The 21,794-nt window shown below is 50.4% G+C and overlaps 2 protein-coding genes across 4 annotated transcripts in view; one reads left to right on the top strand and one right to left on the bottom strand.

The window, feature by feature from the left end:
• Positions 1–16,412, top strand: part of ACAD10 (acyl-CoA dehydrogenase family member 10) — a 40,271-nt gene extending 23,859 nt beyond the window's left edge. The window contains exons 9-21 of one of the 3 annotated variants that reach the window (XM_080650701.1): positions 411–592; positions 1,550–1,700; positions 3,191–3,336; positions 4,782–4,955; positions 6,524–6,924; positions 8,490–8,630; positions 8,936–9,073; positions 9,175–9,265; positions 10,156–10,314; positions 10,941–11,113; positions 13,755–13,898; positions 14,891–14,968; positions 15,556–16,412. In XM_080650701.1, the coding sequence (XP_080506827.1) occupies positions 411–592; positions 1,550–1,700; positions 3,191–3,336; positions 4,782–4,955; positions 6,524–6,924; positions 8,490–8,630; positions 8,936–9,073; positions 9,175–9,265; positions 10,156–10,314; positions 10,941–11,113; positions 13,755–13,898; positions 14,891–14,968; positions 15,556–15,696 (2,119 nt within the window). In that variant the 3' untranslated portion in view covers positions 15,697–16,412. The remainder of the gene's footprint in view (positions 1–410; positions 593–1,549; positions 1,701–3,190; positions 3,337–4,781; positions 4,956–6,523; positions 6,925–8,489; positions 8,631–8,935; positions 9,074–9,174; positions 9,266–10,155; positions 10,315–10,940; positions 11,114–13,754; positions 13,899–14,890; positions 14,969–15,555) is intronic. The other 2 variants (XM_080650702.1, XM_080650703.1) reach the window with 2 other exon arrangements.
• BRAP (BRCA1 associated protein) overlaps positions 1–21,794 on the bottom strand; it is a 113,437-nt gene that overhangs the window by 57,559 nt on the left and 34,084 nt on the right. The window lies entirely within an intron of this gene.

The raw sequence follows: 21,794 nt of genomic DNA, 5'->3' as shown, positions 1-21,794 counted from the left end.
GTTTTACATATTTAAAAACAAAACAAACAAAAGCCCTGGTTTAGTAAACCTCTCAGAATCACACTGCTAGAAGGGAGTACAGATTCTATATGACCCCAAAGGCCCCCCTCTCAACATGCTGCTTTCCGATGTCATTAACCTTAAACCCATTCCAGTGGCTTCTACATGTGGACCAAAGAGAAGAGAGGCATGCTGGCCAAGAAGTATGGACAGGGCTGTGTGTGTGTGGATTGGTTTGGGAGGGAGAACGTATAACCCCCTGTGCTTATGTGCAAAGGAGAAAGGAATGTCCAGTGCCCTGGGTTGAATCCTTCCCCAGCACTCAGTGTACACATGGGGTAGGAAGAGCAGTGCCATGACCAACAGCCTCCACCTGTGAGCCACTGAAGCACTGTCTGTGTCCCTCCCAGGGTCATTGGCACGCCCTTCTACCTGATGGAGTACTGCCCAGGCCTCATCTACAAAGACCCCTCTCTGCCAGGCTTGGAGCCCAGCCAGAGGCGGGCCATATACGCGGCCATGAACAGAGTCTTGTGCAAAATTCACAGTGTGGATTTCAAGGCTGTGGGCCTAGAAGACTACGGAAAACATGGTAAGCATGAAGCCGCCTGTCTTTCATGTTGAATGTTTCCTCACTGTTGCCTCTGCTTTCGGGATTTGCCTGGTGTCAGGGTGTTGATGCACCAAGCGGTTGCTAACAGTGAGGTGGGCTTACTAGCTTCCTACTTGGACATCCACTTTCATTTTAATGGAGGGGTTGCTTACCTAGACATTTTATCCTAGGATGAATCTCTTCATGGGCTACGGAATCTCTCTTCCCTGCAACTTTTATCTCACTAGATCATTTAAGTCTCTATTCTAATACTGGCAAACGGTATTTAAGATACCTTCCCAACAGTCTACAGAATTTAGTATCAATACACTCAGACAGAGGAAGCAAGGGAGGAAGACTCAGGTTAAATCAACTGGAGACCTTGACTGTGAGCCAAGTTCACTCCAGAATTCCTTTCCGTGTCCAGGCCCAGATATAACTTACAAGTTCGTCAACTGTTGTGTGTCTTGGGTTTCTTAGCAAATCCTGATGTAGTTCTTGCTACATGCTAGGAAAAGCTTCGAGGGCTTTTCACATTTTATCCTCCCAACAGCTCTATGAGGGCCATCTCATCAACAAGGATACACTAAGGCATAGAGAACAGCAGAGCTGGGATTCAGATCCAGGCAGTCAGGCCCCAATGTCCATGCTCTTAACCAACCACTGTTTAGCCAAAAAGGGATTTCCTAAAGGCTATTAGGAAGCTCATAGGACCTCTGAGAGAAGCTCATAGGGCCAGGGAGAGGCCATGTGGCTGGAACAATGCCCAGACCACACTGATGGAGCCAAAACAAAACAGCCGGTGGCTCTCACCTGGAACTATCCTGTGGGATATCCCCCAATCATAGGATGATGATGCTACAGGACATGGCAAAGGGTTTCACGGGCCTGGGTAGTTTTTAAAACCTTTGGAGATTGTTGGAACGGCACACCCTGCTCTAACCCTCTTTCCCTCAGGGGACTATATTCCACGCCAGGTGCAAACCTGGGTTAAGCAGTATCGAGCCTCCGAGACCAGCACCATCCCGGCGATGGAGAGGCTCATTGAATGGCTGCCACTTCATCTTCCCAGGCAGGAGAGGATCACGGTGGTGCACGGGGACTTCAGGTAGATGCGATGAGGGGTTAATATTTAGATGTGAAGAGTGATGGGAAGGGCATCTTAAGGGGAAATTAAGCAGCTTGGCCCAATTTACAGTTGTGAATTATTCCCATTACCTAGGATCTCCCTGTGCCTGGCCTTTAAGGCCAGCTAATTCTTTTTCTTTTTTTTAAATATATTTTATTGATTTTTTACAGAGAGGAAGGGAGAGGGATAAAGAGTTAGAAACATCGATGAGAGAGAAACATCGATCAGCTGCCTCCTGCACACCCCCCACTGGGGATGTGCCCACAACCAAAGTGCATGCCCTTGACCGGAATTGAACCTGGGACCTTTCAGTCCGCAGGCCGACGCTCTATCCACTGAGCCAAACCGGTCAGGGCAAAGCCAGCTAATTCTTCATGCTGGGGTGGGATGGGGGGGCGGCTGTTCTGTGCAACTGCTGGGGTTATTGCCACACCTAGGTGTGAAGGTGCAAGCCTGTGCTCCGGTTATTCTTACTGCATAACCCACTCCTCCAACACTGGCTGTAAACAATGACAGCAGTTTTTCATTCGCAAATCTGCTGTCTGGGGACAGAGAGCTTGTTTCAACTGAGGTGGCTGTGAAGCTCGGGGCTGGACCCAGAAGGCTCACTCACATGCCTGGCACAGGCTGAGGAGACTGAACAGCTAGACTTCTCGGGCCACTCTGTCACTCTGTTGCTTCCCATGTGGGCTCTCCAGGATGGCAGCTTCTGGGTAGCAGGGCTTCTTACCTGGAGGCTCAGGCTCCAGAGGCATGTGTTCTTTTTTTTTTTAATATATTTTATTGATTTTTTACAGAGAGGAAGGGAGAGGGACAGAGAGTTAGAAACATCGATGAGAGAGAAACATCGATCAGCTGCCTCCTGCACACCTCCCACTGGGGATGTGCCCGCAACCAAGGTACATGCCCTTGACCGGAATCGAACCTGGGACCCTTCAGTCCGCAGGCCGACGCTCTACCCACTGAGCCAAACCGGTCAGGAGGCATGTGTTCTGAGAGAGAGGGCCAGGCAGGAGGCCACCTGTTCCTGACCTAGTCTGGGGAGTCACTCAGCATCACTTCCACCTCATTATATTTGTTAGAAGTGAGTAGTTTCAAAAGGCAAAGAATTTTAGCCTTTCTTTTGTGGAAGGAATGCCAAAGAATTTACAGACCTGCTTTAAAACCGTCACGGGGAGGGAGAAATTACCAGGTCCCAGAGGGGTTAGCTCTGAAGAGAGAGCTACCAGACCAAAGCCGTGGCCTGCGGGAGAGGAACACAGCCGGCCCCTTCCCATCTCCTGCCAGGGGCCCCATTGGCTGAGCCTAGCTGAGCCAGATGGCAAGGGAGCAGGTGGGTATAACCACAGCCCCTGCGGCTCAGGCTCCAGAGGCAGAGGGGCCACAGGAGCAAATGCCCAGCACAGGGCACACCCTTGGTGATCCCTTTTCTTAGCACCGTCTCTCCATTCCTTCTATGGCTTACTCAGGCTGGACAACCTGCTGTTCCATCCAGAAAAGCCCGAGGTGCTTGCTGTCCTTGACTGGGAACTTTCCACCTTAGGCGACCCCCTTTCGGACGTGGCCTACAGCTGCATGGCTCACTACCTGCCACCCAGTTTTCCCATTCTGCGAGGTAGGAGCTGCTCATGGGGAGGGGGAGGGATTCAGCCAGCTCCATTCTCAGCGTTGGGCCCCACTCAGCAGAAGTAGCTGTGATTGGGCTAGTGCACGAAATTGAGGTCCTGGTGGTTTGGGTGGAAAATGCCTTTGGGATGCATTCTTGACACAGTGGGGGGAAGTGGGTGCAGAGAGACCATGAAGTGAGAAGGATATGCACATGGGCACTGCTTATGCTTCTATACAAATAATTTCTAAATTTAAAGGTACAGGTTTACTTAAAGTTAAAAATCGATCAGTAGTACAAGAGATAACCACTGCCAATCTTTTCATTCTTGCCATCTTTTTTCTACGTGTATACATACATTTACTTAGATGAAAACGTAATAATATGATTTCATGACTTGCTTTTTCACTTAATTATATACTTTGGACATGTCTTCACGTCATTAAGTATTTCTTCTACAGACTCATTTTTAATAATGGCATAGGATTTTATTGTATAGAATTAACTTAAACAAAACACTTGGTTTAACTCCTCTTTGAGTATTTAATTTGTTTCCAGTTTTTTTATATATTACCCCTTGTCTTCACAAAAAAAGCAGTGAACAACTTTGTATTAATATATTTACATATATAGCCCAAGCTGGTTTCGCTCAATGGATAGAGTGTCGGCCTGCGGACCAAAGGGTCTCGGGTTCGATTCCAGCCAAGAGCACATACCTTGTTTTGCAGGCTCCTCCCCAGCCTGGGCCCTGATAAGGGCTCTTGCAGGAGGCAACTAATCGATGTATTTCTCTCACATCAATATGTCTCTCTGTATTTCCCTCTCTCTCCCACTCCCTATAAAAATCAATGGAAAAATATCCTAGGGTGAAGATTAAAAAACACCTAAAACAAACAAAAATGAAAAAACAAGTGTGTGTGTGTGTGTGTGTGTGTTTGGCATACTTCTAGGACAGTGGTCGGCAAACTCATTAGTCAACAGAGCCGCAGTTTGCCGACCACCGTCTTGGATAAATTCCTAGGAATGGAATATATTACATGCTTCAGAACCATGAAAATGTTACAAATGAAGCAGATCTATAAAATGTTTTATGCGTTGTAATTTTCTTTTTCATAATTTGGTGGGATTTTTCTCTCAATACCATTCTTCATCAAATGACTAATCAAAAGTAATATGCATCCACACTGAACTGTGGTCCACATGGAGTTAGAAGCTCCTCATTCCTTCTCTTACTGCCAATTTAGCCTGAAACTTTCAAGAGCCAGTTTGGGACTAATAGCCTCATGCCTGGATTCCAGCCATCTGAGGGAGGAAGAGCCCTTGAAATAATGAGCTAACCCTTTGAACTGGCTGGGAAGCTAATTTCCAAGAGAGGAAGTGATTTTCAGAATTTAAATTCTGTGGCCACAGAAAAGGGGGGTCACTGACTGCCCAGGATGGCTCTGTCCCCACAGGTTTGAGTGACTGTGATCTGACTCAGCTGGGCATCCCTACTGCAGAGGAGTATTTCAGGATGTACTGTCTTCACATGGGGATCCCTCCCACTGAGAACTGGAACTTCTACATGGCTTTCTCCTTTTTCCGAGTGGCTGCGATCCTACAGGGAGTCTATAGGCGCTCGCTCACAGGTAATGGGGTGGCCTGGGAGAGCCAGCCCGAGGGTCCCAATCAGCTTCTCCCCTGGAGACCTACAGAGGCATCAGAGGGACGGGTTTGACCAGAATCTTTAAGATTCCGTTAATTCAACCATTTGTCATTGAGAATATATCATATAGTTTTGTTCTTTAAAATATTTAAACTTTAAATTCTGAGATAACATACATAAATATTTTAAAGTAAAAACATACATGATAAGTATTCAATCATATAGAATGATATAAAATTATTTCTTTTTCTTCTCAGCACCATTCCTCAAAGTTAAACACTACTGTTAAGAGTTTCTTGGGCCACCCAGATTTTTCTATATGTCTACCTTCTCTCACTTTCTCCAAGTTTTATAAAAATTTGATCATCTTCCAAGGTGGCATGTACAGTCTGAGTAACGAGGGGAAATGCTGTCCTGTGGTTTGCACTCTGCTACGTAGCAAATGGATTTGGTTCCTAATTTGTAAGGAATAGCATATCTTTAACACCAAAGCTGCATGAAATGGCTCTTTTGAGAAGCTGGCCATGGCAGGAGCCAGAAGAAAAATAGGCCTCCATGAAGGTCCAAAGAGAATCAGGGAAACGGTCTCTTAGAGCAGGGGTTGCCAACCATTCGGGCCTCACGGACCACCGGTTGGCTACTGCTGTCTTAGAGCATGAAAATGCTGAAATCCATCCAGGAGAGCTGGCTGTAAAAGGGCCCGCCACCAGGAGGCAGTGTCCACCCAGCAACATGGATGGGCCTCCGTGCCGTGCTCTGAGAGCAGCCTCACTGAGAAGACGGTGTGCCCTATGATGTATGTGTGACATTCTGGAAGAGAGGAACTATAGGGACAGCGATAAGTGTTACCAGGGGGGGTAAAGGGTTTGGTACAAAGGGACACTGGAAGTAGGGATGATGGGAGTATTCTGTGTCTTGATAAGTGGTGGTTACCTGAATAAATTCCCAGAATTATACACTTCATAAAAAGGGTGTATGTACACTATACCTTAATTAAAAATTTTTTAATCCTTTTTTTCAAAAGTCTTGAGCATATTAAAGAAAGAAAGAGATGGTGAGAGCATGACTAGAGGGAGTTCTGTGATGCTGGTGATGGCGTTGATCTAACAGAACGGGTCCGGAAACTGGCCATTAATCCAACCACTGGTGACACTTTTTACCAATTTCACAGCACGGGCAGCTCAGGGTAACACAGGGCTTCCTCTCGCCCATGCCTGGCAGCAGAAGTCATTTGGGGTGTTACTGATCCAGTTTCTTCAGGAAAAGAAGAGAGAAAGAGCAGGAAATACACCAGCCGAGATCGACTTCTGGCTCCCAGCCCACTAATGAAAGCTTGGGCACATTTCCTCCCTCTCAGACGCAGATCCTTGTCTTAAAGTGAAGATTAAAACTGTCACATTGCTCCAGGAATCCAATAAGCTATAATAACACATGCAAAGCACTTAACACCATGTCTTGTGCATGGCAATTGCTCAGCAAATGGTAGTAGCTGCTAAAATAATAGTATTACTAAGGGCGATTTGGGAGTAATCACTGTTTTTCTTTGCTTAGGGCAAGCAAGCTCAGCAACTGCTGAACAAAGTGGAAAGATGACTGAGTTTATGTCTAACCTGGCCTGGGAGTTTGCAGTCAAAGAAGGGTTCCGGATTTTCAAAGAGATGCCAGCCACAAAGCCGTTAACAAGGTCCTACCACACGTGGGCTGGTCCACGATCCCTGCCGAGCACCCCAGGAACGAGGAGTTATATCCCCCTTCCAGAACCTTCCTCAGCTCATGCCTCAAAGGGAGCTCTGGTTATCTCTCCAGAGGGCCTTTCCCCACCAGTCAGGGAGCTATACCAGCGGCTGAAGCAGTTCATGGATCAATACGTGTACCCTGCTGAGCCAGAGCTGCAACGTCACCAGGCCTCCGCCGAGAGATGGACCCCTTCCCCACTGGTCGAAGATCTCAAGGTAGAGCAGCCTTTCAGGAGTCAGTAAGACCCTGTCAAAGTGGCAGAACATCAGCTCGCTCTCCGGGCGGATCTGTTCCCCTCAGGCAGTGAAGAGAGAGGGCTGAGCTGAACTATCTTTGCTGTCCACCACCACCATTCCTGGTCTGTGGTTTATGACCCCGGGGCAGGTGGGCTTATTATGCATATTTGAATTAGTAAATTTGAAACAGTGATATTACATACATCAGTTAATAAAGGCTCTCTTTAAAGAATTTATAATGTCAAAGCTAAAGGGCCAAATCAGTTATAAATTGCTTGTGCTCGACACCACTTTAGCTGAAAAACAGAAACACCCACTGTTCTGTCAGGATTGGTCTTGACTTGTCTTAGTTTTTAAGTTGAGATCTTCAGGAGCACATATTTGCCTATGATACAGCCATCATCTGCTTTTTAAAAAATAGCATTAGCACTTTTTTTTTAATTACAAACCTATTGCAAAATTAACCAAAGCTCAAACATGATAACATAGAGTTCTCTAAAACCCTCCCCCTCTGAGATAATCACTGTCAACAATTTGGTGTATTAGGCTCCCAACTTCTTTTTTCTATCATATACTAACATATGTTATTATTCCTATGTGGTTTTTTAAAAATATATTTTATTGATTTCAGAGAGGAAAGGAGAAGGAGAGATAGAAACATCAATGATGAGAATCATTGATTGGCTGCCTCTTGCATGTCCCCTACTGGGGGGATTGAGCCCACAACCCGGGCATGTGCCCTGACCGGGAATCGAATCGTGACCTCCTGGTTCATAGGTCGATGCTCAACCACTGAGCCACGCTGGCTGGGCTTATTCCTATGTTTTAATGGAGTCATCCTATACATTCGAATCTCCTGCTTGCTTTTTTAACTCTACGATATATCATCTTTGCATGCCAGCACCTGGAGATCGACCTCCAAGGGGTTCTGCATTGTGGGTGCACCATAATTTGTCTGCCCTCCGCCTGCCTGAGGGACACTGGTGTCTCAGCCTACAGTCTTGGTGCAAGCCACAGAAGCCAGCTCGGGGTCAGTTAAGGAGCCAAGGCTGTTAGCAAGCTGCCAATAGGGACGGGGGGCTGAAGACCCAGCCTCAGAAGACAGTAGATGCTGGTTCAGGGTTCTCCTCATGCACCAGAGCAGAGCCACTGCAGCTGCAGACAAGTGTACTGGGCCTGGTCCCTATCAGGCGTGCTGAGGAACCTCCAGTCTCCTGTCCACATGGAGCATGTTCTCAGATTTGTCATGACATTAGTAATGCCAGTGGTGATGGCAGGTGGGGCACGGGGGAGTCTGGGAACTACAGACTGGGGGAGTGAACTGACGGCTGCCGTCAATGCCAGGACTTGGCCGTCCCAGGTCTCCTCGGGCTCATGCCACCTCCAGATCCAGCCTGATGGTGCGGACTCACATCATTATTTTTGGCACACACCTCCTCTTTGGCTGTCTTCCCTCTTCCCTCTGGTCCCTTTCATTATTTTCACAGGCCAAAATGAAACTAAGCCATCCACTGTGCTTCCCTGACTTACTTTTCCCATGCTAGGAGAAAGCCAAGGCCAAAGGACTTTGGAACCTTTTCCTGCCCTTGGAGACTGATCCCGAGAGAAAATACGGAGCAGGACTGACCAACGTCGAGTATGCGCATCTGTGTGAACTCATGGGCATGTCTCTGTATGCTCCCGAGGTACCTTCTTTAACGTTCTCCGCGCGTGAGGATGTCCTTGTCCTCCATAGCCTGTGGGTCACCCTCCTGGGCAGGTAGCATTTCCTCCAGCTTGGGCTGGACTCAGGAGCCCAGATACAAACGTAACTTCTCCTAGTGAGGGAGGGCAGAACGTCTGTGTCTTCGCGTTTCTCTGGGGAGAGGAAGAACCTTTGTTCAGGGTTTCAGAGGGCCTGTGTCTTGGAAGATGCCCTGGTACACACTTCCTGGGTATCTGGAGTGTTAAACATGGACATGGGAGTCACCTTTATGCATTTCCTTTTCAGATATTTAACTGCTCTGCCCCAGACACGGGGAACATGGAGCTCCTGGTGCGCTACGGCACCAAGGAGCAGAAGGCCCGCTGGCTGACTCCGCTGCTGGAGGGGAAGGCCCGCTCCTGTTTTGCTATGACGGAGCCTCAGGTACCACCCACAGGGGCTCATCGGGCCACACCTTGCCAGGCCCCAGGTGGACTCCACGTGGGGAACCTTGCCATCCCTAAGCAGAGTGTGCTCTCACTCAGGTTGCCTCATCAGACGCCACCAACATTGAGTCTTCCATCAGAGAGGAGGATGGCTTCTATGTCATCAACGGTCACAAGTGGTGGATCTCAGGTATTTGGCCGAAAATTCATTTTTCAGTCACACTTCAGTGGGTCTGTGTGATGAGCATGTCTCTCGCTGCCATGCTGAAGCAGGATAGCAGCTTCATTCCCAGTTGATGCAAAAGAGATGCTGTCTCTGCTCCCAGCCAATCCCAGGAGAACCAGAGGTTCTGCGTGGACCGGGATGACCGCACCGGTGATAGTTCTAGGAATCTCTCACCCGCTCTGTTCCCCCGCCCACCCCCCACTCTCTTCATCCTGCCCTCGGAGAGGCAGAAGGTCACTTCCACAGTGGCTTCTCCTTGCTGCGAGGTCAGGGGGCTACATCAGAAAGCTAGTGATAACCCGCCATTCATCGCAAGCTGACTCTGCAGGGCCCTCCATCGGTGCTGCGTGAACCGCACCTCACTGAGTCCCACACCTCCCCAGGAGGTCATATCATCATCCCCACTTTACAGAGGAGGAAACTAGGTCAAAGAAGTGATGTAAGGTACCAGCTCCCCCGTGCCAAGGAAGTAGGGAATCCAGATTTCAGGACTTGCTTGATTCTGAAGCCCGTGCCCAAAGCCATTATGTTCACGCCGTCTGTGGGAACAGCAGAACAGCTGCCAGGGACAGAGTACCAGTTTTCTGCCTCTTGTCTTTATATTTTTCAACTCTGCATGGCGCTTTTTAAAAAAATTGCTCTTATGATGTTGGATTCATTCCTCACTGGGACGAAAACCAGCCGCTCTCATTCCTGGTCCAGACCTGCACGTAGTCATTTGATTATTTGATTATGTGAATCTTGAAGAGCTCTGTTGGCTGCTGGCTTTGGCTTTCCTGGACCAGGACAGCGTCTGTGAAGAGATCTGATGGCCTTGGCATCATATGGTGAGGGTCTGTCTCCTTTCCTGGCAGGCATCCTGGATCCTCGCTGCCAACTCTGCGTGTTTATGGGGAAAACAGACCCGCACGCCCCACGCCACCAGCAGCAGTCTGTGCTTTTGGTTCCCATGGATACCCCGGGGATAAAAGTCATTCGGCCTCTGACGGTGTATGGGCTGGATGATGCACCAGGTTAGCCCCCAAGCCTCTCCGTCTGTGTTTGAGTCTGGGCCTGGGAAACATCTGGATGTGGCACCTCTAGGGCATAATGACATTCAGAGGGCCACGTGCTCCTGCCTTTCGTTTCCAAAATATCAACCACGTCGGCAAATTTCATACAGGCATTTATGCTTTTTTCCCCCCTCTTCTAAACTTAGAAGATAAGCCAGAATCTGTGAGATAAATGGTCACTCAGGACAGTGGTAGGAAGTGCACTCCAAACTTCTAGATCCCGGCGGTCAGCTGACCAGACTGGAGGTCCTCTTCTGTCTGCTAACAGCGTTCACATGTTCCCTTTCAGTGACTGAGGGATCGCTACACAGTTAGAGTCCCATACTCTCAGGAAGGTTCGCTTACAGTAGTCATTACGTTTTAGAAGAGGAATGGCAGACTGTTCATTTGATATTGTAAATCAGTGATTTATTTTTTCCATCTTTGATAGGCTCCTTCCTGCCCTACTCCCAACCATGCCCCAGTTAGAAGGCTGAGTAAAAGGCAGGAAAGTTGCCAGCAGGTGACTTGAACTGAGGCAAGGGATAAACACATCCAACATGGATGGGTAGGTGGATCTCTCAGGAGGAACCGTTTGGATTTTTCAGGTGGCCACGGTGAAGTCCTGTTTGAGCAGGTGCGCGTGCCCAAGGAGAGCATGGTCCTGGGCCCTGGCCGAGGCTTTGAGATCGCCCAGGGCCGACTGGGTCCGGGCAGGATCCATCACTGCATGCGGCTGATCGGGCACTCAGAGAGGGCCCTGGCGCTCATGAAGGCCCGCGTGAGTGCTTCCCCTTGCGCCTGGATCTGACCCAGAGCCTGCTGTCTGTTTTGCTATCGACCTTAAATCCTAATTGTTTTCTGAGAGCCGACTTAGCAGGTGAAGCAAGGTGATGTTCTTGCCAGGAAGCTGTGTCCGTCTTTGCTTTGCATCTGCTACTTTGCTGAAGTTTGAAAGTTGGAGTAGAATGGGTCTTTCTTTGTTGAAATGGCCAGAAGGAAAAGGCTGGGCTCTGTAGCAGCAGAGGGCAAGGTTCCAAGGTCCACAGGGTCACAGGCTGCCAAGGGCCATTCCTGCCACTCACTCATCTTTAAAAATCAAATACCTGGCCTTAACCGGTTTGGCTCAGTGGATAGAGCGTCGGCCTGCGGACTGAAAGGTCCCAGGTTCAATTCCGGTCAAGGGCATATACCTTGGTTGCGGGCAAATCCCCAGTAGGAGGTGTGCAGGAGGCAGCTGATTGATGTTTCTAACTCTCTATTCCTCTCCCTTCCTCTCTGTAAAAAATTAAATATATTTTTTTAAAAACTCAGATACCTGAAAGAACCCTCATCAGTGGCTTATGTCCCTGCAGTTCCAGCAGCTAGCCCTGCACCATCCTCTTCCCTGAGCATGTCCAGAAAACTGTTCTGCTGTGACCCCCTCAAGTGGGTGACCCCGCTCAAGGATTGGAAGCCCACGCAACAGAGAGCTTTTGCTGGGAGTGAGCATTTACATCAGCGGTATCGATTTCACAAAGTTGAAGCAAACCCTTGAGACCAAACAAATCTCTTATAAGAAACTACACGAAGATCAGAGGCAATGCAGTGCATTTGGATTACTGAGCAAACCTCTGTGATTTACAGCCTTTTGAGTTGAGGCTGACCAATTTTTTCCTCCCTGAATAAAATGCTCTTCTCTGAGGGCTCAAAATGGCATTTCGGCCCCACCCTGCACTGGAACGCAGACCAGCCTTGCTGTAGAGCAGTCTGTGTCCCACGTCTTCAGGAGGGGCGGGGCACTAACGTGGCAGCTGCACACGCAGGACTTGGCCGCAAGGGACTAACTAGGAGTCTACAACAGATTTGATACTAGGAGGTTCACCACAGCACTGAGCATAATAGCAAAGTGTTGGGAACAGTCTGTAAGACTGATAATGAGAGCCTGGTCAGATAAACCCTGGGACAGGCATGCACAGAAGCCCCAGAATGAATCTGTAGAAATCTATTTCTTAACAGAGAGATGTTCACTGTGAACTCTTTTTTTTTTAAATTATATTTTATTGATATTTTACAGAGAGGAAGGGAGAGGGATAGAGTTAGAAACATCGATGAGAGAGAAACATCGATCAGCTGCCTCCTGCACACCTCCCACTGGGGATGTGCCCGCAACCAAGGTACGTGCCCCCGACCGGAATCGAACCCGGGACCCTTCAGTCCGCAGGCCGACGCTCTATCCACTGAGCCAAACTGGTTTCGGCCACTGTATACTCTTAAATGAAAAGAAGCAGGTTACAAAGCAAGAGTATGACTCCATTTTTATTAAAAAAAACTAGAGGCCCGGTGCACAAATGCATGCACCAGTGGGGTCCCTGGGCCTGGCCTGCGGGATTGGGCTGAAACCGGCTCTCCAACATCCCCCGAGGGGTCCAGGATTGCGAGAGAGCACAGGCCAGGCCGAGGGACCCCACCAGTGCATGATCAGGGTCGGGGAGGGATGCAGGAGGTTGGCCAGCTGGGGAGGGACCGTGGGAGGGCTCCAGGGCATGTCCAGCCCATCTTGTTCAGTCCTGATCAGCTGGACCCCAGCAGCAAGCTAACCTACTGGTCAGAGCGTCTACCCCCTGGTGGTCAGTGCATGTCATAGCGATTGGTTGACTGGTCAACTCTCTGCCCCCTGGTGGTCAGTGCACATCACATAGCGAGTGGCTGAGTGGCCTTAGCATATCATTAGCATATTATGCTTTGATTGGTTGAATGGATGACCAGACACAGCATATTAGGTTTTATTATATAGGATACATATAAAAAGTGTAGAAGAATAGCCACCAAATAGCCACTGTAAGTAACTAGATGATGGGATAGCAGGTGTTTCTATTTTTGTCTGAAAATTTATACTTTTTCTGCCATGAGGTATATTTTATATATATATATATAATTGTTTTTAGTTAAAACAAATTTAAAAAACGAAAACTAAACTAACAACCTAAAAGAATCCCTTAGAAGCTTTTCTGATTGCTGGTATCCTTTGCAATAACAGTTGCCCACCATAGCACCCAGATGCAAAGCTGGGCCTTGGTCAGCAGAGGGCACCCTCCCTCACCTGTGTGAGGTGCCCAGAGTCATCACCGAATTCACAGAATAGCCCTGGGCCAGATGCTGGCTCAGTTCCAAAAGAACTGTTCCTGTCTGGCACCCAGAAGGGGCTGAATTGCTGGAGTAAAGGAATTCCTGCAAGTAACCTGTGCAGCCACCACGTTGACTGGCTCTGCAGTGTACACGAATGCTGTCTGTGTCTGGATCTTCTCCCTGGAAATGGACTGTGACTAGAGGGCTGGCAAACTGGCTGAGCTACACACTCCTGCTTCCGCTCCCTGCCCTCTCCTGTGCACTCCACACACCTGCTCTGTGGGTATCTCAAGCTGTGTCTCTTGTGTCCACAGGTGAAGTCCCGTGTGGCATTTGGGAAGCCCCTAGTGGAGCAGGGCACGCTCCTGGCAGACATCGCCCAGTCACGTGTGGAGATTGAGCAGGCCAGGCTGCTGGTGCTGAAAGCTGCGCACCTCATGGATGTGGTAGGAAATAAGGTAGGAGGCTAAGGGGCCTCACAGATGGGTCCGGAGGTGGGTCACATGAGGGAACCCGTTCTGGGAATCTACAACCACTGGCCTTCCTTCCCCACTCAGCAAACCCTGGAGAAAGAGTCTGGCTTCTTGACATTAACAACTTTGCTTCAACTCTGCTTGGAACTATTTGGGCAGTTTTCAAACATGGAAAAGGCACACTAAAATAGGACTGGTTTACTCAGCCAGTGAACTGGGCACAAGACAGTGGGCCTGACAGGGTCACCTGGCCCCCTGGCCTCAGCTCTGCCCCAGCCCAGGCTACAAGGCCCTGTCAGTGCAGGCATCAGGCAGGCTAAGAATTCACAAGAGCAGCTTTATTCTCAAGCCTGACATTATTCCTTAAATGGCTTTGTGAGCGCTTGAATGGCACGATGCCTACACTGACCTCTGCCTTCTGCAGCTCTTCGTGGGACAGCCTTTAACCCTTAGCCAAGAGGCCTCAGTAATGAGGGGGGATGACACAGGCTCAAATTCCCAGCTCCTTGGCGCTCTAGCGCTGGGTATGGTGGAGGCTCTTGGGCCTGGCGCCAATGCCCCAACACAGGCAGAGTCTTGCAGCTTGGTCTCCAGAGTCCTGGTTGGTCTAGGTCCACTGTCAGGTTGGAGACGGAGCTGGCTGACACTGTGATCGAAGCACAAGCCACTCCCCACTCTGCCTTCGGAGTGAGCTGGTGATGCTCCCCATCTGGGAAGACGTCTGCGTGCCCGAGTCTGTCCTTGACCAGGCACCTGCTCACACCTCACCACATCCTGAGTCACCCTCCGAGTCCCCACCACTGCGCCTTCCCTCCTCCCAGGTGCTGGGCCTGGGCTGCCTCACGGAGCTTGTGGTCCAGCTGGACCTCAGGTCTCTGTTCTGGCCAGTGTTTCTGCAGCTCCCGTGAAACTGCTTGTTCTTCTAAGCATCCTGCCCCGGGGTCTGCCCATCTCCTCTCATCTCCTCTTCCTCGCAGGCTGCAGCGTTAGACATTGCTATGATTAAAATGGTGGCCCCATCCATGGCGTACCGCGTGATTGATCGCGCTATTCAGGTGAGCACAGACTGTGGACCGCGGGCTCTTCGAACCACTTACAACACATGCAAAGCTCCCTCACCTTCAGCTGCCCCACCTCCTGTAAACTCCCAACAGTTGCCTGTTGTCACACACTCACCATGCATGTCCTTTTCCTTTTTTGCCTCGGGACAACCCTGCAAGACGGCCACATTCATACTCCCATTTAGAATTTGAGGAAACAGAGGCACAGAAAAGTGAAATGGCTTGTCCAGGGTTACTTGGCTTGGAGGTAGCTGATCTCAGATTTATGGGAACTTGGTCCTTGTTACACTAGAGCCCTGCCTCCTAACCATGCGGGATGTCTCCTTCCCAAATCGTAACACCTGGCCCCAACATAGAGCCTTCCCGGTGGCAGAAGTTATTTACCAGAGGGGGTGTGAGGGGACGGTGTCCATGGGACGGCAGGTGTGGCCCCACCTGAAGTCTTCCACAGGTCTGTCACACAGGTGTGGGGGACTTCCTGGGAAGATGGCTGTTCTGAGCCATTCTGTGCAGGCCACGGCTCCCAGGGCTCTCAGATGAGGGCTTACCAGGGCTTCCTTCCCTCCGGCCCTGTCTGCCAGGCCTTTGGAGCAGCAGGGCTGAGCGGCGACTACCCGCTGGCTCAGTTCTTCGCCTGGGCCCGAGCGCTGCGCTTTGCTGATGGCCCTGACGAGGTGCACCGGGCGGCGGTGGCCAAGATGGAGTTGAAGAACCGCATTTAGGCTGCAGGACAGCAGGAGCCAGAACGTCCCTGCCGGCCAAGACACCCAAACATTCAATGATGCGTTTTGAAAGGCCTGGTACATGGGATTTTTGCACCCTGTCGGCAGCTGTATCCTGGGACAGTCACTGCTCACACCTTTCTGGGTCCCTACAGGAGGCGTTTCTGTGAGAAGCCCGAGTTGGCGGTGTCAGGCAAGGAGGAAGGGCATTGGCTGAGAGCTGGGGGTGGGACAGAGCCTGGGAAGCTGGTCTGCAGTCTCAGTGCTGGGCAGGCAGCCGTGCGCCCTCTCTCTCTGGCAGTGTGTGCTAAGGTGTGGGGATCTGGGTAAATAGTAGGAGCCCTGCTGGATGGTGTACCAGTGCTTGCACCCCCATACGGAGGGCTTCCTGCTCTGTGGGACCCTTCCCCTTGAGCAGAGGGGCAGCCGTGATGGGCTGCATCTGAAGACCCAGGCTGGTGGCTGCTGGGAAAATTAAACCAAAATCATGAAGCCACTGCCACCTGATTGTCTTTGTTTGAATATCCACAACACAGAACACTAATTAAGATACTTCGTAAAGGGTCTTTGGGAACACAAAAGAATAAGAAGATGCATCTCAGAGACTTCATGAATGTCTATATGTAATACAAAAGGAATTGAGAATAAAGGTCCAAGGAGACAATACTTTCAACAATAAAGATTTTTAAAAAGAGCGAATAAAGGTTCACACTTCAGCCCTCTGTCTCAGGGTCATTTGTCTCCTCACACTTGTGTTTACACAGGATCCTGCCCAGTGCATTGCCCACACGTGGGCCACCACCACTGCTCATGTGAATGTCACCAAAGGACCATGGCTTTCTGAGGACCCCTGTGCCTTCCACAGTCCCATCCAACTCCGTAGCTAGAACATGTTGGGGGAGGGGAGGTGGCAGATTATACGCCATTACAATGTAGAGAGCAGAGGCCTCCCCTGGGAAGAGAGCAGTAATGCTCACTTACTTGCGGTCTGAGTTCTTCCAGAAATGGATGCCCCAGGAGCCCAGGTAGCATGCGGAGATAAGCCTCGAGCTGTTAGGACCCGTCTGCTAATCTCATAATTCATGGGGATCTGGCCAACAGTGGTCCATTTCAGGTCGGACCAGCCGGGCGGAACCGTCCCCCTAGTCTGCTGCATTGCAGACTTGACTTCCTCGAGGGAACTGCTTCACCCAAGAGGGCCCACCTGCGTCAGCCAGAGCCATGTGCTTTCAGGGTACTGGAGAGTCTTGCGGGGGAGGGGGGGGCGCTGGTGAAAGGGCTCCCCAGTGAGTTGGGGAGACAGGCCCTCTCCAACCACAATGCTTATTGCTCATGAAAGGTCCAGTTAAATTCAAACTGCAAACTAATGCTGTCACAGCACCAGCCACTCTGGTAAAGAACCTTTTGCAAAATCTGTCACGTTTCCAACAGCCTAAGCTCCTGCTCCAGGCCTCAGCAGGAAGGAGGGTGTTTGGACTGCCTTGGCCAGTGCCCGACAGAGCACATGACCCTCAGAAACTCTCTGTGGTCTCTGAGGTTAACCTTGCTTAACTAGTTCACAGGCTAGTGCGGCTGCAGAGATGAAAACAAGCCATGCTGCGGGGTGACCCCATGCCTCCCGCAGATACTCTGCTGCAAAGGTGGGGCAGCGAACACTGCCTGCAGAAGGTCAAGTCACAGGGACTCGACTCCAGCCCTCAGCCAGGTCTCCAGTTCTGTTCAGTTGCTCCACTCCCACTGTCAGCGCTCCCCAACTCTGGGCCCCAGCACCGCCTCGCCGTGGAGATTGTGCAGGAAACGAAAGCAGGTAAAGTTGCTGCTCTCAGAGCTCACATCTTGATTGGGGGCGGGGGGAAAGGGGGTGAGTGCCCGAGACTGTGGTGGGCCGTGTGGTAGGCACTGCTAGCCGTTGGGGAACTGGGGGTTCAGGGAAGTGCTCTTTCCAGACCTGCATGACAAGACAGGGCAGGGTGCTCCAGAAGGAGCTGTGAACGCAGAGGCCCTGGGGAGCTGGGATGTCGCCCAGTGTGTCTGGGACGAGGAGCAGAAAGAGTAGAGGCTGCCCGGTTAAGAGGGGCCACAGGGACCTTGGTCAGGAGTCTGCTGTTGCTTCTAAATGTGACAACACTGTGAATTTAGGTAGTGGGTTGGCAGGGCTTGATTTGAGTTTCAAAAACATCCCCTGTTCTTCAAAGTTCACCCGGACGAAGAGGAATAACGAGGACAGCAGCCAGCTCACAGTGCCTGACACTGCAGAGGGATCCAAATGAACCACCTGCAAAATTTTTACAAAGATAAAAGGAAGGGTGGGGCAGGGCCTTCAGAAGATATGAATAAAGGACCCAAAGATCCTCTGCACCTTCAGCAAACAATGGGCGTTTCTGCGTGGTAAGCAATACAGTGATGCCCTGGGCACTGTGCTTCTCTGGAGTGGAAGTGAGTGTGCGACTGGGGGTGCGTGCTTGGGCATGAGTGAGCTTGGGGATGACCGTGCCTGACCAGTTTTATCTGTGGAGCACCACAGCTTGGCACCACCCTGCGTGGCTGGACCTGCCTTATTAGCCTGTCTTGGGGAAAGGAACAAAATGTGATCATAACATACTAACGACTTTTCCTCTCACAGCAGTATTCTACCCCAAAACAACTGAACACACATTCTTCTGCTGCTTTCTCGGCAAACAAGGGGGCTAGACTGAGCCCTCCCAGCAGTCCTGCGCCAGTCACAGGACCACAGGACCCCACCAAAGATGCCAACTCTGGCGGGATTTTTCATCCTTTCCTGCTCTTCCTTCTCCCCATCCCCCTGCATCAAATTGTGGTCTTGGCATTCACAAACTGCCTGTGTTCCCAAGTGCTGACTTCAGATAATCCTCCTATCTAATAAAGAGGGAATATGCTAATTGACCATCACTCCGTCACAAAGATGGCTGCACCCACAGCTGAGGCCAGGTTCCCATAAGGAGCCTTAACGAGCAATCAGCAGGGACCTGAGGCTACGCCCTCCCCCGCCCCTGGGGAGCTTGACGGGGAACCTCAGGCCACGTCCTCTGCCCTAGCATCAGGCTGGGGGACCTCAGGCCGCACCCGCTGCCCCAGTGCCAGGCCAGGGGACTTGAGGCCATGCCCCCCACCCAGCGGGGCTTGATGGGGGACCTCAAGGTGCACTTCCTGTCCTGGTGCTGGGCCAGGGGACCTGAGGCTGCTCCCCCCTGCCTGGCTGGGCTTGACAGGGGACCTCAGGGCATGCCCCCCACCCAGCAGGGCTTGACAGGGGAATCTCAGGCCGTGTCCCCCACCTGGCGGGGCTTGCTGGGTCTGGGGAACTCAGGCTGCTCCCCCGCCCAGTGGGGCTTGACAGGGGACCTGAGGCTGCGCCCCGCTGCCGGTGGGGCTTGATGGGGGACCTGAGGCTGTGCCCCATCCCTGCCTGGCGGGGCTTGACAGGGGACCTCAGGCCATGCCCCCCACCCAGCAGGGCTTGACAGGGGAATCTGAGGCCGTGTCCCCCACCTGGCGGGGCTTGCTGGGTCCAGGGAACTCAGGCTGCTCCCCCGCCCAGTGGGGCTTGACAGGGGACCTGAGGCTGCGACCCCTGCCGGTGGGGCTTGATGGGGGACCTGAGGCTGTGCCCCATCCCCGCCTGGTGGGGCTTGACGGGGGACCTCAGGCCATGCCCCCCACCCAGCAGGGCTTGACAGGGGAATCTCAGGCTGTGTCCCCCACCTAGCGGGGCTTGATGGAGGACCTCAAGGCACGCCCCCCACCCCAGTCTGGGCTGGGGGACCTCAGGACAACCCCCTCCCATCCTGGCACCGGGCCAGGGCACCTGAGGCTACGCCCCCTGCCCGGCAGGGCTTGACAAGGGTGGGACTGGCTGGGTCTGGATCTAGCCCAATGGGGGGGGCCGGCCGGGTCTGGGTCTCACGCTATTTTGAGGTGCATGTGGGTGGGTGGGGACTTGACGCTGGGTCCCCTGGTGAGCCCTAGACTCTGACAGAAGGAAGGTTTTCATATACACTTCACTAATTTTCTTTCATCTCTGACACTTCTATTATAGAGAAAGGGCAAATAGCAATATTAAATTATTTCCTCTAATCCCCTTTTAATGTGCACGAATTTCGTGCACCGGGTCACTAGTTCCAGAATAATCCTATAGAGGCGGAAAGAGACATTTCCAAACAATTTGCTTGGGTGGGGCCCCTTCAGGACAGCAGCTGGAAGTTATGCTGAAAGAACAGGTTCCAGTGTTCTCCTCTGTGGTTGCCTAGAGATGGCCCTTGTCTGTCACCACCCAGGCCTCAGGGTTTCCTAGGGAGGCCTTGAGGATGTCAGGGCCTGTCTGTAGTCAGAGTAAAATGCGGCACAGGCCCAAGGCTGAAGTGTTAATTGAGAATCTCAGAGACATCTAGGTCTGTATCTATACTGCCCTCCGTGGTGCCACGTGGCTATTCTGCTCACTCTTTTGCCCTCTAAGGATACTTTGTGTTGTCAGCTCCATTTCTGGCAGTGAGTCCACAGATGAGCGATAGTAGAGAACAAGAGAGAAAGTTGAACCCAGAGAAAAAGAGATTTAAAAAACAATCAGAACAAAGACATTTAAGAGCAAGAAAACAGAAAGAATGGTGGAAAAGAGAAAAGAGCCAACACAGACTATCAGGGAGAAATCTAGGTTGAGAGTTAAAATTGTACTTAATGATTTGGACAGCCTGAGCACATGAGCTACAATTATATTAGGGCTTCAGCACATTGATGTTTCTCCCTCCTTCCCTCCTTTCCACTCTAATATCTAAAAATCAATGGGAAAAGCCCAGTCGGCCTGGCTCAGTGGTTGATCGTCTTACCTATGAACCAGGAGGTCATGGTTCTATTCCTGGTCAGGGCACATGCCTGGGTTGTGGGCTCAACCCCCAGTGTGGGGCGTGCAGGAGGCAGCTGATCCATAATTCTATCATGGATGTTTCTATCTCTCTCTCCCTCTCCCTTCCTCTCTGAAATCAATAAAAATATATTTTAGCCCTAACCGGTTTGGCTCAGTGGATAGAGCGTCGGTCTGCGGACTGAAGGGTCCCAGGTTCGATTCCGGTCAAGGGCATGTACCTTGGTTTCGGGCACATCCCCAGTAGGGGGTGTGCAGGAGGCAGCTGATCCATGATTCTCTCTCATCATGGATGTTTCTATCTCTCTCTCCCTCTCCCTCTCCCTTCCTCTCTGAAATCAATAAAAATATATTTTAAAAAATCACTGGGAAAAAATATCCTCAGGTGAGGATTAACAACAGCAGCAAAAAAACCAAAGCATTGGCAAAAAAAAAGAAAAAAAAAGTCCCCCAACTCCCCCCACAAAAAACCCCTGTAAAACAAAAACAAAAGGCATAAACTAAATAAGAAGATAAATGAGGGTTGGCAGAAAGTATCTGCATCATATATGACAGACCCAATGTTAATTGCCTTGATATCTATAAAACACCTACAAATAAATTTTAAAGAAACCAACCATCAGTCCAATGAAAAAATGAACAGCTTATAGCAGAGGAAGAACACGTGGCTTCATATAGGCAAAGACGCTCAAGCTCACTCCTACAAAGATAAATGTAAATTAATGTGATAGAGAAATGCTGTTTTCACCTGATTAACAAAACTAAAATAATCTGATAAAATGTATCCATGAAGGTGTGGGGAAACTTAGTCATGACAGAGGGCGGGGCATAAATTAAGCCTCTATGAAGGGTAATACAATAACATCTACATTTAAATTGTAAATGTCCTCTGACTTAGCGGTTCTATTTTTATGACTTTAAGTATGTCAAGGATATACATTTCTGAGTTGTTTGAATTGGCAAAAGATTGGGAACAAGCTAAATTTGTCCATCCACCAGAAATTCATCAAATAAAAATGATACATGTATCTGATGGCATTCTGTGTAGCTGATAAAGAGAATGGGAGCTCCTGTGTGCTGTTACAGAGCCATCTCCCACACACATTATTGAGTGAAAAGAGCAAGCTGTTTTGGGAAAGAGGAGGTAGGGCTGGGGATGCATTCAGAGGAGAGAGAGAGACTCATTTTTCAGTTTATCTCTGCAACAGATCTCCAATCCTAT

The sequence above is a fragment of the Plecotus auritus genome (assembly GCF_963455305.1).
Source record: "Plecotus auritus genome assembly, chromosome: 13".
NCBI classification, from domain to species: domain Eukaryota; kingdom Metazoa; phylum Chordata; class Mammalia; order Chiroptera; family Vespertilionidae; genus Plecotus; species Plecotus auritus.
The sequence above is the reverse complement of the archived record's forward strand: the minus strand, read 5'-3'. Positions and strand labels throughout refer to the sequence as shown.